We start from the raw sequence: 17,587 nt of genomic DNA on the forward strand, positions 1-17,587 counted from the left end.
TTTTACTAATACCTCCCTATTTCCCCTACCCCTGACAACTACTTTTCTACTCTGTGTTGGATTTTTTAGATTCCACATATAAGTGATATTATACAGTTTGTCTTCCTCTGTCTGACTTATTTCACTTAGCACAATGCCCTCAAGGTCCATCCATGTTGTCACAAATGGCAGGATGTCCTTCTTTCTCATGGTTGAATAATATTCCATTGTGTATATATCACCTCTTTATCCCTTCATCCACTGATGGATGGTTGTTTCCATATTTTGGCTATTGTGAATAATGCTGCAATGAACATTGGAGTGCATATATATTTTCAAATTAGTATTTTTATATTCTTTGGATAAAATCCCAGAAGTGGAATTGCTGGATCATATGGTAGTTCTACTTTAGTTTTTTGAGGAACCTCCATACTGTCTTCCATAATGGTTGCACCAATTTACATTCCCGCCAACAGTGCCTGAGGGTTCCTTACTCTCCACATCCTCACCAGCATTTGTTATTTGTTATCTTCTTTTTGATAATAGCTATTCTGATAGTTGTGAGGTGATATCTCACTATGGTTTTGATTAGTGAAGGTGAACAATTTTTAATGTTCCTATTGGCCATTTTTATGTCTTCTTCAGAAAAATGTCTATTCAGTTCCTTTGTCCATGTTTTAACTGGATTGTTTGCTATTGAGTTTTGTGAGTTCTTTGTGTATTTGGATATTAATCCCTTATCACATATATGATTTGTAAGTATTTTACCATAGGTTGTCTTTTCATTTAGTTGACGAAAACAAAATGAGGAAGTTTTTTAGTTTGATGTAGTCTCACTTACTTATTTTTGCTTTTGCTCCTTGTGCTTTTGGTGTTAAATCCAAAAAACTCATGGCCAATACTGATGTCAAGAAGTTTACCCCCTATGTTTACTTCTAGGAGTTTTATGGTTTTGGGTCTTAAATTTAAGGCTTTAATCCATTTTGAGTTTATTTTTGTGTACAGTATAAGGTAGAGGTCCAGTTTCATTCTTTTGCATGTGGCTGTCCAGTTTTCCCAATATCATTTACTGAAGAGATTGTCCTTTCACCATTGAATATTTTTGACTTAGTATACTCTTGGTTGTTTGTAAATGAATTGACCATATATGCATGGGTTTATTTCTGGGCTCTATTCTGTTCCATTGTCGATTCTTGATAGCATTAAAATACTGACATGCAAACAAAAGGGAAGGAAGTGAAAGGATTATCAGGAATCAGATTTAGACTTCTGGATAATGACAATGATGAAGAGTGAGTTTAAAAAATTCTTAATATTATAATTTTATAGGTTAAGTGCATTATATTTTATAATATGTTTAATGATACTAGTAAGATATAAATTAATGAAGTAGTATGACTGTAAAATGACATGAGTGGAAAGTGATTTTCAACATTGTGGTGTAAAATGGAGCAACAACAAAAAAGATCAGAGTATTAGAATAGAGATTCTCAAAACCATTTTTAAAAAATAACAAGCTTATTGAGATATAATTCACATACCATACAATTTATCCATTTTAAGTGTACAATTTAATGGTGTTAGTATATTCACACACTTGCACAATCACCATCAATTTTAGAACATTTTCATCATTCCCAAAAGAAACCCCATATCCGTTAGCAGTCACTTCCCATGTTCCCCCAAGTCTTTCTACATCTTCCCCTGGCAACCACTAATCTACTTACTGTCTCTGTGGATTTGCCTATTCTGGGCATTTCATACAAATGGAATCATTCAATATGTGGTGTTTTGTGATTCGCTTCTTTAACCTAGCACAATATTTTCAAAGTTCATTCATATTATTCCATGGATCAGTACCTTATTCTTTTTTATGGCTAAATAATATTCCATTGTGTGGTTATACCACATTTTAGGCATCCATTCATCAGTTGATGGACATCTGGGTTATTTTCACTTTTTTGCATTATGAGTTATGCTGCTGTGAACATTTGTATACAAGCTTTTGGGTGGACGTATGTTTTCATTCTCTTAGGAATATGAACTAGGTGTGAAATTGCTGAGTTTCATTAACTTCGTAACTCTATGTTTAACCTTTTGAATAACTGACACACTCTGTTTTCCAAAAAGGCTGCATGCATTATTTTATATGTGCACCAGCAGTGGATGATGGTTCCACTTTCTCCACATCCTTGCCAACACTTGTTACTGTCTGTCTTTTTCATTTAAACATCATTTGGATGTGAAGTGGTATTTCCATGCGTTTTGATTTGCATTTCTTCATGGCTGTTGATGTTGAGGATGTTTTCATGTGCATATTGGCCATTTGTAGATCTTTGGCGGAGTGTCTATTCGAATTGCTACCCATTTATTTGTTATTTGTCTTTTTTATTATCGAGTTGTGAGAATTCATTATACATTCAAATCCTTTATGAGATATATGATTTGCAGATATTTTCTTCTGTTCTGTGGGTTTTTTCATTTCTTTTTTTTTTTATAAGCCAAGCAAATTAAGAATGGGTTTTTTTAAAAAATATTTATTTATTTATTTGGTTACACTGGGCGGGCTTACAGGCGGGCTCCTTAGTTGCGGCTCCAGGGCTTCTTAGTTGCGGCTCACTGGCTCCTTAGTTGCAGCTTGCCAGCTTCTTAGCTGTGGTATGCAGACTCCTTAGTTGTGGCATGCAAACTCTTAGTTGCGGCCTACATGTGGGATCTAGTTCTCTGACCAGGGATCAAACCCGGGCCCCCTGCATTGGGAGTGCAGAGTCTTATCCACTGCGCTACCAGGGAAGTCCCCTCTTTTCATTTTCTTGATAGTATCCTTTGAAGCACAAGCATTTTAAAATTTTGATGAAGTCCAATTTATCTACTTTATCTTTTGTCCCTTGTGACTTTAGTGTCATTTCTAAGAAATCATTGCTGAATCCAAGGTCACAAAGATGTATGCATATGCTTTGTTCTAGGAGTTTAATAGTTTTAGCTCTTACCAAAATATTATATACATATATATACACACACACATATATATATTTAAAAACCTGGACTTCCCTGGTGGTGTAGTGGTTAAGAATCCGCCTGCCAATGCAGGGGACATGGGTTCGATCCCTGGTCCAGGAAGATCCCACATGCTGCGGAGCAACTAAGCCCGTGCACCATAACTACTGAGCCTGCACTCTAGAGCTCGCGAGCCACAACTACTGAAACCCGCGCACCTAGAGCCTATGCTCCGCAACAAGAGAAGCCACCACAATGAGAAGCCTGTGCACCGTAACGAAGAGTAGCCCCCGCTCACCACAGCTAGAGAAAGCCCACATGCAGCAAGGAAGACCCAATGCAGCCAGTAAATAGATAAATAAATGGTCCTTTAAAAAACCTCAGAGGAACGTTGGCATTGTGAAAACTTGGCTTCAGCATCAAAACCCCTAGGTTTTCGTACTGGTTAGTTGCAACTTTACATGACTAAATGTCAAAGTACTGTTTATAAATTGAGGTTAATATCACATGCACTGACTCTTACAGGATTTTAGTTAGTATTGAATAATATTATGAAAGTCAAAGTCCTTTGCCAAGTGTCAAGTGTGAATAAAAGTTCAACTGCAAGTAAGAGAAAAGGAGGAAAGGAATTAATAACTTTGAAACTATTAAGCAAACATTGCAACAGTTTAATATTATTAATTTGGGGAAGAATTAACTTGAAACCACGTCTCCCATCACAGTGCAATAAGTTACAAAATGGTAAAAAATTGATCATCATGGTTCATCTGTAAGAAATATCTAAAAGAAAATAGAATAGCTTTGTGTGTACATTTATTCTGATTCAAGAAAACAAGTGTGGCATCAGTGATAAGTATGCTGTAATATGTCAGAAGACAGGGAACAGAAAGGGTGAAAATGTGTGATGACAGACATAATGAAAGAAGAATTGTCCAAGCCATTTAAAATGGCATAAATCTAGAAAGATTATAATTATGAAAAATGTAAATCTAGGAATCTCCAATGACTTACTGTTTAAAGGGGATGCTCAGGTAATTTACAGGTGAGGAAAAAGTATAGCAAATTAGTATAAATAGTCAGCCTCCATCTTTCAGGGCTATGAGAAAACAGGTAAAATGAAACCTTCCGGGTATGAATCAAAATATGACTGTTGCTTTCAAATAACGTAAAACATGCCATTTTGACTTTTAACAGGGTCTTCTGCAGTATTATGATGAGTTATGTCAGGAAGTGCCTCCTGTGTTTGTCAATCTGATGACCCCTAAAGTGAAAAAGGTTGGTAATATTGAAGGCTTATATTGACTTCCCTGTCGTTTAAAATTAGATTCCAGTTCTACAGATAATGGATTTTAGAACATCTATTCTTGCCAAAACCCTCTTTCTACTTCAACTTTATAGCTCTATTTTCCCTACAGGATGATTTCTTGTCTTAAGTTTTGTTGCCTTTGAAAAACAAATAAATCTAAATAATGAGCACTTTCTAAGAATCCATGATTGCTTTATGGACAGCCAAAGATGATTAAAAACAAAATGTCACCTTTACTAGGTATAATGGAGGGGAAATAGAATTAAGGAAATACAGCCTATAATATTTCCAGGTAATAAAAGGCAGCCTTTTTTATAAATGCAGATGCTCCTTTTTAATAATGGAAACTGTTTTTCTCTTTTTCTAGGTGGAATCTGTGTTGAGACAAGGGCTCACAATATTGACATGGTCATCTTTAACACTAGAAAGCTTTTTTCAAGAAGTTGACTCAGTTTTGGATATGTTCAATCAACTCTTAAAGAAGGTATGATGGATACATTTTTAAAAACTACATACATTAATACTCAGGCTGTAAGTAATGGTTTGATTACCTATGAAAGCTCTTTAAAGGGTGTGACTTTTAACTAAAAGAACATCCATTACGTTAAAAAAAAAAAAGCTTTATGTTTCTTTAACTGATTTGTGGCCTTTTTATTTAGGGTTGCCTTGTTCTTGTCCCCAAATTACCTTGCCTTTAATATGTTAAAACGATGGTTCAACACCACAGCGTAGTTTAGAAAATGGAATAGTTGTAGACTGTGCAAGATGGCAGGATGGAGTGCTTACATTTTAAGGCATCTAATGTTAATTAGATGAGGTAGTCATCCAGTTGGAGACTGTCTGTTGATTTCTGATATGTTTGCTACATGAAACATGTAAATCTTTTTAGATGTGCTAGTCTGTCTGTGGTGGCAGCATAGTGTTATAGACAAAACCCAGAGGCTTGGGAGTCAGATAAACCGAGGTAGGATTCTTTGACTTTCACCAGCTGTGTGTTCCTCCCTGGGTTACTTGACTTATCTGAGCCTTGGTTTCTCTAGCTGTAAAACTGGGATGGTAATGATTCATGGGCTGGAATGAAGACTGAAGGAGATAACGCATATGAGGTTATGGCACATGTTGCTGCTCAATTAAACTTCAGTTCCATGTCAAGCACAGATGTACTCCTAAAATTCCCACCAAATTATGCTTGTCTCAGGCTGCAAGTTTCCAGATATAGCCCTCTAAATCAATTTGTAACTCAAGGGCATTTTGGATGAAAGAGGATTTTTCTTCTATGTGTGTTTTCTCATTGGTAGATCAGTGACTTGTGTGAAATGCATATTGATACAGTTCTAAAGGAGATAGCCAAAACAGTGTTAATTTCCCTGCCGGAAAGCGGTGCTACCAAAGTAGAAGATATGTTGACACTCAATGAGGTATGCATTTATGTATTATATTTTATTCATAGAAATATTGGCTCATAAACCTAAAATGTGAATTTGCAATCTAAACGTAGAAATCTCTGTCCATGGCATTTAGACATTCTGGGGTCTTTTTGGACATCCTCAGCTCCAAAGACTTATAAGGTATCAACAGCTCAAGCCCAGGGTCACACCTTAGACATTATCTTAAAAATGTCCTCAGCCTCATGCTGGAGTCCCCTTGGGTCCTGTCAGTGCTCACTGCTCTTCTTCCTCTGTGCATGCTCCCAGGGCAATATCATCTACACTCATGGTTTTAACTACCACATCCTTTCCCCTTAAGTCATCCATACACCTGGGCGTCATCCAGCCTCCTCTCCTCACTTCCACCCCAAAACCCAGTCAGTCTTTTAGGGCTTAGCCAGGTTTTGCCTCTTACTAAGATTCTGCTTGAATTGCCTCTTCTTTTCCATACCTACTACCCTTTTCTTAGGTCACGCTTTTATTTATTTAATTTTTGAGCAGAGAAAGGTTTATCGCAAGGGCCATGCGAGGAGAACGTGTAAGCTCATGCTCAAAAAGCCTGAACTCCAGATCAGGCTTTTAATGCTCATTTGAGTTGAGCATGTGATGTTGTGATCTAACTGGTTTCTCTGCCGCCATATTTGGCCCCATCATATCCATCATCCTCCACCTTGCCACCAAAGCTGATTGTGGAAACTCCCCAGCTTAAATCCTTCAATGGCGGTGGCACCCACCTAACCTCCTCAGCATCACATTATAGTGATCTTATTTGATTACCTATTTATCCTCCATTGGCTCAAAAGCACAAAGACAGGAACCCTGTCTAATCATTTTTGAGGCCTGGCATATAACACAGTCTTTCTCAAAAGCACTCACTTTATGTTTTGTTCAAAACTTAAAGTGAAGGCATTTTTCTTTCTTGCCTGCCTTGTGCTTCAGCTATACCCCCACCTTGCTGGTTTGGGTCACCTTGCTAATGTCCTTTTCAAGACAACCAAGGATGGCTCCATCTCAAGGGATCTAACCTGACCCATGGGAAACAGGTGCCTTTGCCTCTCTTTCTATGGAAATGCAGCTTCTTCTTCCCAGGACACCTTTCTGTGCCTTTTGGGCAGCCAGCCAGCCTCTTGTTTCAGGACTACTTAGGCATGGGGAAGCCCCTCTATTCCCAGATTGTAGAGGTCATGGATCAAGGTCTCTGAGTAGCTCTTTTGAAATTCCCTTCATTTATTTCTACCAAATCTCTATCAATGATCAAACTTCCCTTCTATAACCTCAAGGTGGGCAATGTGCTGAGGGTTACCTCCCCTGCTACCTTTGGATAAACTGCCTTTTTCATAATGTGTAGGATCTTAAAAGCATTTGTTCTCAGCGTTGGGGCCTTGGCTGTAACGGAGACAGCACTAAATGACCAATTATAACATCCTGTGTTCAGAGTATGCAAGTTTTGAAATGATTATGTCTTCCTGGACATTTTTCTCTTTTATCATTGTTAAGCTTTTTATCCTTAAAGTCTATTTTGTTTGCTATCAGTGTAGTTACACCAGCTCTTTTTGGTTATTATTATCCAGATATATCTTTCTGTGTTCTGTTATTTTCAACCTTTCTGGGTTCTCCTATTTTAGGTTTTCTCTTGTAAAGAACATTTAGCTGGATTTTGTTTTTAATCTACTCTGAAAAATCTCTGTTTTTTAAAAATCGGTAATTTTAGTCTATTCACATTTATCCTATCAGTATATTTGGGTATACTTCTACTCTCTACCCTCTTACTTTGAATTTTCTATTTACCCAAATTTACTTACCTGTTTCTTGAAGTTACTTTTTATTCTTTTTCAAATATATGTGGTCTTTTATATAATCTTCTTCCTTTCTCTTTTTTAAATTCTACTTCTTCATTTAGATATTTAAAATATATTTTATAACAGTCCCATTATCTGAAGAAATTGGAGGTCTAATTCTGCTCTTTGCTGTCTCTGTCAAATCTTGCTCAGGGTGGCTTGTGTCTTCATGTTTTTAATATTTTGGATTGTGAGCTAATTTGCACATGTCTGTTTAGTTGAGAGCCTGTCTCTTTTTATTTGCTCCTGTGTGGTACCTAGGAGGTTTACCAACTCAGTCGATAGTTTGAGTTAGTTTCTCACATGATAGAATTTCCAAAACTCCAAGGTAGTATAGATATAATCTCAAGTCCTAAACCTGTGTGAGGTGAGATAGTGGTTGTAAATTTCCAAGGGAGACGTTATCTGTCTACCCCAGAGCCTCAACCAAGGTCGCTAACTGTGCTTGAGACCGCAGCCCTTGATTAGCCTGGTGACATGTGGGGGAAGGGGAAGGGTTCCAACCTCCTACCCTTGTGAAGGGATCCAAGGCCTCATGTAGTTTTTTGGTTATGGGAAAAAAACCTACAAAAGTTGTAGCTTCAGCTTACTTTTCATTTTAGGCCTATGTCTTTTTGTGTGTGTGTGAGATATAATGTGTATACAGCAGATTGCACAAATCTTAAGTGCACTATTCAGTGAATGTTTACATATGACACACCCTTGTAACCTTCTCCAAGAGCAAGATTTTTTTTTAAAGATTTATTTATTATTAATTTATTTATTTTTGGCTGCGTCAGGTCTTAGTTGTGGCACACAGGATCTTCGTTGAGGCATGCGGTGTGCAGGCTTCTCTCTAGTTGTGGCATGTGGGTTTTCTCTTCTCTAGTTGAGGCACACGAGCTCAGTAGTTGTGGTGCGTGGGCTTAGTTGCCCCATGGTGTGTGGGATCCTAGTTCCCTGACCAGGGTTCGAACCCGCATTCCCTGCATTGTAAGGTGGATTCTTTGCCACTGGACCCCAGGGAAGTCCCAATCCAAGAGCAAGATATTGAACATTTCCTTCACTGCAAGTGATTCCCTCCTGCTCCATTCCAGGCAACAAACATCCTCCACCCCAAAGTAATTACCATTTTGGCTTCTGTCACTGTATATTAGCTTTACCTGTTTTTGAACTTCACATAGATGGAATCATGCAGCATATATTCTTTTTTTCAAAGTTTTTTTTTTTTTTTGATGTGGACCATTTTTAAAGCCTTTATTGAATATGTTGTAATATTGCTTCTATTTTATGTTTTGGTGTTTTGCCCATGAGGCATGTGGGATCTTAGCTTCCCTGACCAGTGATCTAACCCGCGCCCCCTGCATTGGAAGGCAAAGTCTTTACTACGGGACTGCCAGGGAAGTCCCACACATATTCTTTTTGTCTGGCTTATTTTGCTCAGGGTCTGTGAGATTCATCTGTGTAGTTGTGTGCGATAGTGGGTTCTTTCATTCTCATTCATTGCTGACTAGTATTTAAATTTCTGAGTTTATTACAATTTATGTATCTGTTCTACTGTTGAAGGCATTTGGGTAGTTCATAGCGTTTGATTATACACTGAGCATTCTTGTGCATGGTTTTTTTTGTGTGAACCTAAGCACCTATTTTGGTGGGTATATTCCCATACGTGAAATTGCTGGGTCATAGTCATAGATCATGAATATATTTATCTTTCGTAGAAACTTTCTTTTTAGAGTTGATGTGTTTGAATTAGGAACTAAACAGGTTCACACATTGCATTTGATTCATATACCTCTTAAGTTTCTTTTTATCATCTCCCCTTTCTTTGCTTGTATCTTTTTTATTGCAGTAAAATATACATAACACAAAATTTATAATTTTAACCATTTTTTTAGTGTACAGTTCAGTGGCATTAAGTACATTCACAGTGTTCTGTAACCATTACCACCATCTGCTTCCAGAACTTTTTATTATCATCTACACAGGAACTCTGTACCTATTAAACAATAATTTCCCATTTCCCTCCCCTCCACCCCAGACCGTGGTAACCTCTATTCTACTTTCTATCTTTATGAATTTGCCTGTTCTATGTATGTCATGTAAGTGAAATCATACAACATTGTCCTTTTGTATCTGCCTCATTTCACTTAGCACAAGGTTAATCCATATTGTAGCATGTATCAGAATTTGATTCCTTTTTAGAGCCGGATAATATTCCATTGTATAGATATGCCACATTGTGTTTATCCATTCATCTGTTGGTAGATGTTTGGGTTAGCTATTGTGAATTAAGCTAGTATGAGCACTAGTGTATAATTATCTGAGTCCCTACTTTCAATTCTTTTGGGTATATACTCAGAGTGGAATTACTGGATCACATGTTAATTCTGTTTAGCTTTTGAGAAATCACCAGATATTTTTCCACGGTGGCCATACCATTTTACCTTCCCACCAGCAATGTACAACAAGGGTTCCAATTTCTCTACCTGCTTGCTGACAGTTGTTATTTTCCACTTTTAAAGATTAAAGCATTTTTTGTAATAATCTGAATGGGTACGAAGTCTCATTGTGGTTTTGATTTGCCTTTTCCTGATGACTACTGATGCTGAACATCTTTTCATGTGTTTATTGGCCATTTGTATATTTCTTTGGGGAAATGTCTATTCAAGTTTTTTTTTTTTTTGCCATCTTCTTTCTTTTAATGCTCTTCATTTGTTGAAGAAATGGGATCATTTGTCCTATAGAATTTTCCATGTTCTAAATTTTGCTAATCATATCCTAGTAGTATGGTTTAACATATTCTTCTATCCCCTGAGTTTCCTGTATATTTTAATTAGCTCTGGAGGATTGATTCAGTTCAGGTTCAATTACTTTTTCTTTTCCTGACTGAATAGTCCACAGGTGATACTGTGTACTTCCTATTGCATTACATCAGGAGGCACATTTTATCGTGCTGTTTCCCTTTTCGTGATATTAAGGTTAATTAGTGGGCTGAGGTGCAGTCAGCTTTATCCATTATCATAAAGTTTCCCACCAACCTTTCACCTGAAGAGTTTAGCAGCCTTTGATTATTATTGCCTAGAGCCATTATTGTTGCCTAGAGATTGCAAAATGTTGATTTTCTAATTTTAGCATTTATGGATAAAATATTTCTATAAAGAAGAAATTTCCCTCATTATCTGGTGGGTTACTGTGAAATAATGTTTGTACAGAAAAGTCAGGTTCAGTGCTTCAGTTTTTCTTTTATATACCAGTTTTCAAAATAATGAGTTGGCTAACATACCCATTGTGGTTTAAATTATTTAAAGATCATTATGAATATATGGATTATTATATATTTGAGGGATTCAGTCCATTGCAGTCATTATTCTTTTTTATGTTTAAATTTTCTCATCTTTGTCCAGTGGAATTCTACAGGCTGGCTTCTATGTTTTTGATGTGACTCCAGTAGTCTTTGAAAGCTTTCCTGCTTCCTGGAACCGTAGGAAATCTTAGGCTTATCTTGCACATTTCCTGCCCTGATTACTCATTTTTCCAGTCAGCCCTCATTCCTTTCAGTGTTACTTGTGGAAAATGGTATTTGGAGATCACAACCTAGGTGCTAGGAAAGGCACTCATTGTTAACTTTTAGCTATTCTTATAGTATTATTTCTGCATCTTTAACTAATATACTTGGGGTACTATTTCTTGAGTTGGCAAATAGAGTCTGCCCTATTTCCTGGGCTCCGTGTTATTTTAGGATGGAGAGCCCTTCAAATGCTGTGTGGGTCTTTTTTCACCAATTGAAATTTTCCAAAAAAGTCTCCGGTTTCCTGCCTGGGGATGAGGGGTAATTTCCTCCTTGTCATTTTCTTCTCACTCATTCTAGAACCTGACTGTATATACTTCATACCAGGTCTTACTGATAAACGAACAGCATATGAAGGAGTAGGGAAATTTCTACATTGGTTTCCTTCATTTTGTCTCCTTTACAACGAAAATCATTTCTGTTGGTATGTGCACATAACTGTTCTGACACTATCCACTGCTCAGTGGGGTGAAATTCACACTACCAAAGAAAATTTACTTTGAACATACGAACAAAAAACTTTCATGTGCATAGAAAAAGAAATAAATCACACAAACGAGGCAAATTAGGATCGATTAAAGGTGACTGAGTGTGAATGTGCTGGTTACATTGATGGCACAAGTCAAAATACAGGAAGTGGAACTTTGAAGAGCACCTTTGTCAATCAGTATGCCGCAGTCACTTGCCCTAGAGGGATCTAAGATCTAGTAACACATGGGCTGCCTTCCCACAAGCCTATCACTAGGTGGACCATTACATTGAAGACAGAATAACATATGTAATGACAAAGCAAGTTGGATAACACTTTGGGCAGAAATCAGTTTTGGAAACATGCTATATATAATGCTAATTTTTGGGGACAAATTTAGTTTGCACTAACCAGTGGTTTCAGACAATACTGGGAACCAGGGCTATTTGCAGTAATGACAAGTCCTCCTTATCTTGGAGCACCTAATTGTGGTTGTAGGACAGATTATGTTAATTATTAAAAAGCTACCTTGTGTTAGCTTCAAATCTGTCCTTCTACTCTATGACTCTGCAAATCACATTTATCCTTGGCCAGCTGGCTCCCTTTTAGGCTTTGCAGTGGGGGCGATAGGAGGCTGGACAAGAGAGAATGGGCTTGCTCGTTCCTGTTTTGCCTCTTGTTGCTGACGCCTTTACATGAGCTATAGCTCTTCACCCTGGCAGTGGCCACTAGTTCCAGGCCCTAGCTTTTTCCAGCCTTTCCGGAATCAGCCTTGTGTGCCTCTCAGATGTACCAGCTTCAGGAGGTCCCTCTCTGAGCTTCTGAGCCAGCAGTGCTAGCCAGGCACCTCCCTCACTTCCCAGTTCCAGGTTCCAATAACTGTACCTCCCTCCGTGGGCTCCCCCGCACCCCGGAACGGGCACTGCTTCCTGTGGTTACTGTCTCTCTGTGACCTCTGTGTCCCTTTTTGCCTTTTTGGTCATTTAATAGCTGTTTAACCAATTTTTTATATTAAATTTTCTCGTTCTGTCTGTTAAAATAGCTGGTGTGGCATCTGTTTTCCTTGTTGGACCCTGATTAACATACCTGTATATTGGTAGATAGACAAATGGAATAGAAAATTCAGGGAAATATTATGATCCAAGTTATGATAGGAAAACACCAGGAAATACATGAAAGGGTATTAAAACTTCTATCAGCAAATTCACCCTGGCTCCATGGAGACAGAAAGTAGATGAGTGGTTGCCAGGGCGGTGGAGATGGGGGAGTGAGGCCTGACTAATGGGAATGGGGATTCTTTTGGGGTGATGAAAATGTTCTGGAATTAGATAGCAGTGATGGTTGCCCAGCTCTGTGAAGATACTAAAAACCAATGAATTGTGCACTTGACAAGGGTATATCTGTGTTATATGAATTATATCTCAATTTTTAAAAATAGGAACACCCCCCTCCCCACCCATAAAATCAGTTTGGCTGCCTTCCGGTCCATCCCCGGCCCACTCCTCGGCGTTGCAGTCTGTTCTCCACTGACTTGTAAGAATGGTCTTATTACTCTTCAGTGACTAGTTAGTCTTCCCAAGAAGAGATGCTTTACTTTGTGTGGCCCCAGCTGGTAGTGACACCATATAGAGGCAGTTTGTGCAGTCTATTGTGCCATGGCATTATTTTGCCACTTGTTAAACAAAAGAGGATGGCTGGGCCACTGGGTCACCAACTGAGACAGGAAATTTCTTTGCAGTGGAATGTGTACATCTAAGTTTCTTACTCCTGGCTTTTATGGCAGTGTGAGTTGTCATGGTTATCTGGGATGATCTAATTCACCAAGGACCAAATGTGAGTTCTTTTTTTTTTTTTTTTTTTTTTGCGGTATGCGGGCCTCTCACCGTCGTGGCCTCTCCCGTTGCGGAGCGCAGGCTCCGGACGCGCAGGCTCAGCGGCCATGGCTCACGGGCCCAGCCGCTCCGCAGCATGTGGGATCTTCCCAGACCGGGGCACAAACCCGTGTCCCCTGCATCGGCAGGCGGACTCCCAACCACTGTGCCACCAGGGAAGCCCCAAATGTGAGTTCTTTGATCAGGGTTCAGGTACTAGGATGGAGCTGGGAATATTGTGTATGGGACAGTGCCAGTGAAGATCCCAGCAAGGTGAAACACCTCAGGAGTTGCAAGGGAGAGAGTCATCAGCACTGCTGGGGCTGAAGGTACCAAAGAAGGAAACAGTGCTTTCAGAATCCAGTAAAAGTGGGAACCATATGGGAGGGCTCATCGCGTAGGAGCTGAGTTTGTGAAGAGACACAGCCTCTACCAGAGATGCAGCCCTACCGTCTTCTACCAAGGAGGGGGTGAGAGTTACCCGCCCTGCAGCTCTCTTATCTTCTGCTAGTGCTTCCCGTTGGGTCAAGCCCAACTGCAAGTCAGAGAATAAGGGAGCCCCAGGAGGCAGCTTCCCTCTGCACAGAGCAGGGCAGAGAAGAGCTGAGAATGGGTTGCAGGGGGCAAACGGAGAATAACCAGCACCTGGAGTGCCTGGCAAGATGGCCTTGACAGAGTTGCAGGGATTATTTATAGTTTTCTGAATTAAAGTCATGTAAATAGTTTGCACAGCCAGAGCTCTTGGTACATTGCTGACTGCTTCTGCATCCAACTCTTCTTTCCTTCTGGTTCCATGGAGAAAGTTCCCACCTCTTTTCAAAATTGAGGTTCTCCACACACAGGCTGTAGATTCCATGCCTTTTTGCCTTCTTGGCAACCTTACTCCACCAGTCTTTCTTCCTCTTCTAGGTCTTCAGCTTTGTCCTCTCTACGGGACCCCTCCCACCAGTAGTCTAATATACTCTCCCCTTTTCCTCGCCAACAAACAAAAACATTTGCATATCTTCTTCATTTCTTATTCACAACTAAACTTCTCCAAATGCTCACACATGCTGCTTTCACTTTCCCATCTCTCATTTCCCCGCTCCATTTTCCCCCCAGTTCCTGCTTCAAATTATTTCTGGTACTAGCTATTATTTTTGACAACTTTATTGAGATATAATTCACATACCATATAATTCACCCATTTAAAGTGTACAATTCAGTGGTTTTAGTATACTCACAGAGTTGTGCAGCTATCACCACAGTCAGTTTTAGAACTGTTCATCACCCCCAAAGAAATACCATACTCATTAGCAGTCATTACCAATTTCCTCTCAACCCTCCTAGCCCTGGGCAGCCTCTATTCTACTTTCTGCCTCTACAGATTGGCTTATTGTAGGCATTTCATACAAAGGGAATCATATAGTATGTGGTATTTTGTGACTGGCGCTTTTGTCACTTAGCACAGTGTCTTCAAAGTTCATTCATATTGTCCCATGTATCTGTACTACATTTCTTTTTACTGCTGAATAATAGTGCATTGTATGGATGGACCACGTTTTAGTTATCCATTCATCAGTTGATGGACATGTAGGTTGTTTCCTCTTTTTGGCCATTATGAATAATGCTGCTGTGAACATAAATGTACAAGTTTTGCAGGGACACGTTTTCATTTCTCTTGGGTGTATATTTAGGAGTGGAATTGTTGGGTCATATGTTAACTCCAAGTTTAACCCTTTGAAGAACTGGCAGACTTCTCCAAAGTAGCTGCATTGTTTTACATTCCCACCAGCAGTGTGTGAGGGTTCCAAGTTCTCTGCATCCTTGCCAACACTTATTATTAGTGTTTTTTTTTTTTTTTTTGCGGTACGCGGGCCTCTCACTGCTGTGGCCTCTCCCGTTGCAGAGCACAGGCTCCGGATGCGCAGGCTTAGCGGCCATGGGTCACGGGCCTAGCCGCTCTGTGGCATGTGGGATCTTCCCAGACCGGGGCATGAACCCGTGTCCCCTGCATCGGCAGGCAGACTCTCAACCACTGCGCCACCAGGGAAGCCCTATTTGTGGTTTTGATTATAGCCTTCCTAATGGAGTAAAGTGGTATCTCATTGTGCCTTAAATTTGTATTTCCCTAATTGCTAGTGATGTCGAACACTTTTTCATGTGCTTATTAACCTTTTATGTGCCTTCTTTTAGTAATGTCTATTCAAATCCTTTGCTCATTTTAAAATTGGATGATCTGTCTTTTTATGTTTTAGTTGTGATAGTTCTTTGTATGTTCTAGATACTAGTCCCGTATCAGATTGCAACATTTTTCTCCCAGTCTGTGGGTTGTCTTTTCACTTTCTTGATGGTGTCCTTTGAAGGCCCAAAGTTTTAAATTTTGGTGATGTCTAATTCATCTATATATTTTTTTGCTGTTGCTTTGCTTTGGTGTCATATCTAAGAAAAATTTGTCTAATCCAAGATCATGAAGATCCATGCTTATGTTTTTTTAAAGAGTTTTATAGTTTTTGCCCTTACATTTATTTACTTTAAAAATTATTTATTTATTTTTGGCTGCTTTGGGTCTTCATTGCTGCACCCGGGCTTTCTCTAGTTGTGGCGAGTGGGGGCTACTCTTCGTTGCGGTGCGTGGGCTTCTCATTGCAGTGAGTTCTCCTGTTGTGGAGCACAGGCTATAGGTGCACGGACTTCAGGAGTTGCGGCTCGCAGACTCTAGAGCACAGGCTCAGTAGCTGTGGAGCAAGGGCTTAGTTGCTCCGCGGCATGTGGGATCTTCCTGGACCAGGGATCGAACCCGTGTCCCCTGCATTGGCAGGCGGAATCTTAACCACTGTGCCACCAGGGAAGTCCCTCGCCCTTACATTTAGATCTATGCTTCATTTTAAGTTAGTTTTTGTGTACGGTCCAAGGATCTACTTTCATTATTTTGCAAGTGGATATTCAGTGGTCCTAGCACCAATTATCAAATTCCATTAACTTTATTATTATATAGTATTGGAAACATACAGAAGAATTTATGTGGCATCTTCCCACTTATTCCTGTGACCCTGTTCTTTTAACATAAAAGCTGACTTTATGTTATTTTGTCTAGGTTTCCAGAGATATCATGGGAGTACCAAGATAAACACATGTGTTTAATCTGTCATGTTTGACTAGTAGTCTGGTTTCTTTCTTAGGGATTTCAAAGCAAGTGGAGGGGGTGTGTAAATAAACACGTGTGTCCAATCTTCCATGATCAGCTGTGAGTGTCCAGTTGCTTAACACTTGTTATCCTTGCTAGACTGAAGTGGCTCTCAACCACCATTGTCATTCCAAAGTTTAACACTGTGTTAAATTAGAAATAAATTAATTAGAAATATTTCTAAATAAATTAGAAAGGGTGGAATGAGCGAATGATGGAGCAAAATCTGAAGAGTTCGTGGGGGTGGGGAGGATCAGAGAGTGTCTTCAGGTGGGAGGAGGAATACCGTTTCCCCTGAGACTGAGAAAAGATGAAGGTGGGTTCAGATGCAGATGAGGCGGTGTAAATCGGGGGGACAAACTTGCAAGTCTCTCTCTCTCAATCTAGTAGCCAAGAAAGGAACACATGAAGGCAGTACAGAGGGAATATGGGATCTCCCAAGACTTATCTGGGGAGAGGTTGCATAGATAGGCTCGGGTTCCTTTGCAGAGGTGATTTTGAAGGCCCAAGTTGGCTGCTACCATTTACTTTTCTCTTTCCTAAGACGCATGGACATTGTATGTTAAAGGGCCTATTCAATTTTATAATCCAGTTTTCTTTTCTGAATTTAGTTCTGCACTTCTTCCTAAAGCCTTTGCTGACTATTAGAAAAGTTCAAAAGGCAAAAAGCACAGGCTTTTAGAATCACACAAAGCTGGTTTCAAACCCCTATTCTTACCACCTACTGTGTGACCTTGGGCAAATTTTTAATTCTTTCTGAGAGTCAGTTTTCTCATCTGTGAAATGGGTACAGTAATATTACCTATCCCAGGAGGTTGTCATTTAGTTAAATGAGTTCATACACATAAAGCTCTTAATTTGATGCCTGGCATACAACATCATGCTCATTGAAAAACCTTATCACATTTGAATCTCAAAACAACACTTTGGATTGTCCTTTTCATTCTTTTTCTTTTCTTTTTTTTAATAAGTTTATTTAGTTAT

The 17,587-nt window shown here is 39.3% G+C and overlaps 1 protein-coding gene across 2 annotated transcripts in view; it reads left to right on the forward strand.

Annotated features, from left to right (window-relative positions):
- DNAH8 (dynein axonemal heavy chain 8) overlaps window positions 1–17,587 on the forward strand; it is a 320,651-nt gene that overhangs the window by 47,261 nt on the left and 255,803 nt on the right. For both annotated transcript variants that reach the window (XM_049715770.1, XM_004267646.3), the window contains 3 exons: window positions 4,171–4,251; window positions 4,650–4,766; window positions 5,581–5,700. In XM_049715770.1, the coding sequence (XP_049571727.1) occupies window positions 4,171–4,251; window positions 4,650–4,766; window positions 5,581–5,700 (318 nt within the window). The remainder of the gene's footprint in view (window positions 1–4,170; window positions 4,252–4,649; window positions 4,767–5,580; window positions 5,701–17,587) is intronic.

This window comes from Orcinus orca, chromosome 10, assembly GCF_937001465.1.
Source record: "Orcinus orca chromosome 10, mOrcOrc1.1, whole genome shotgun sequence".
Lineage (NCBI taxonomy): Eukaryota > Metazoa > Chordata > Mammalia > Artiodactyla > Delphinidae > Orcinus > Orcinus orca.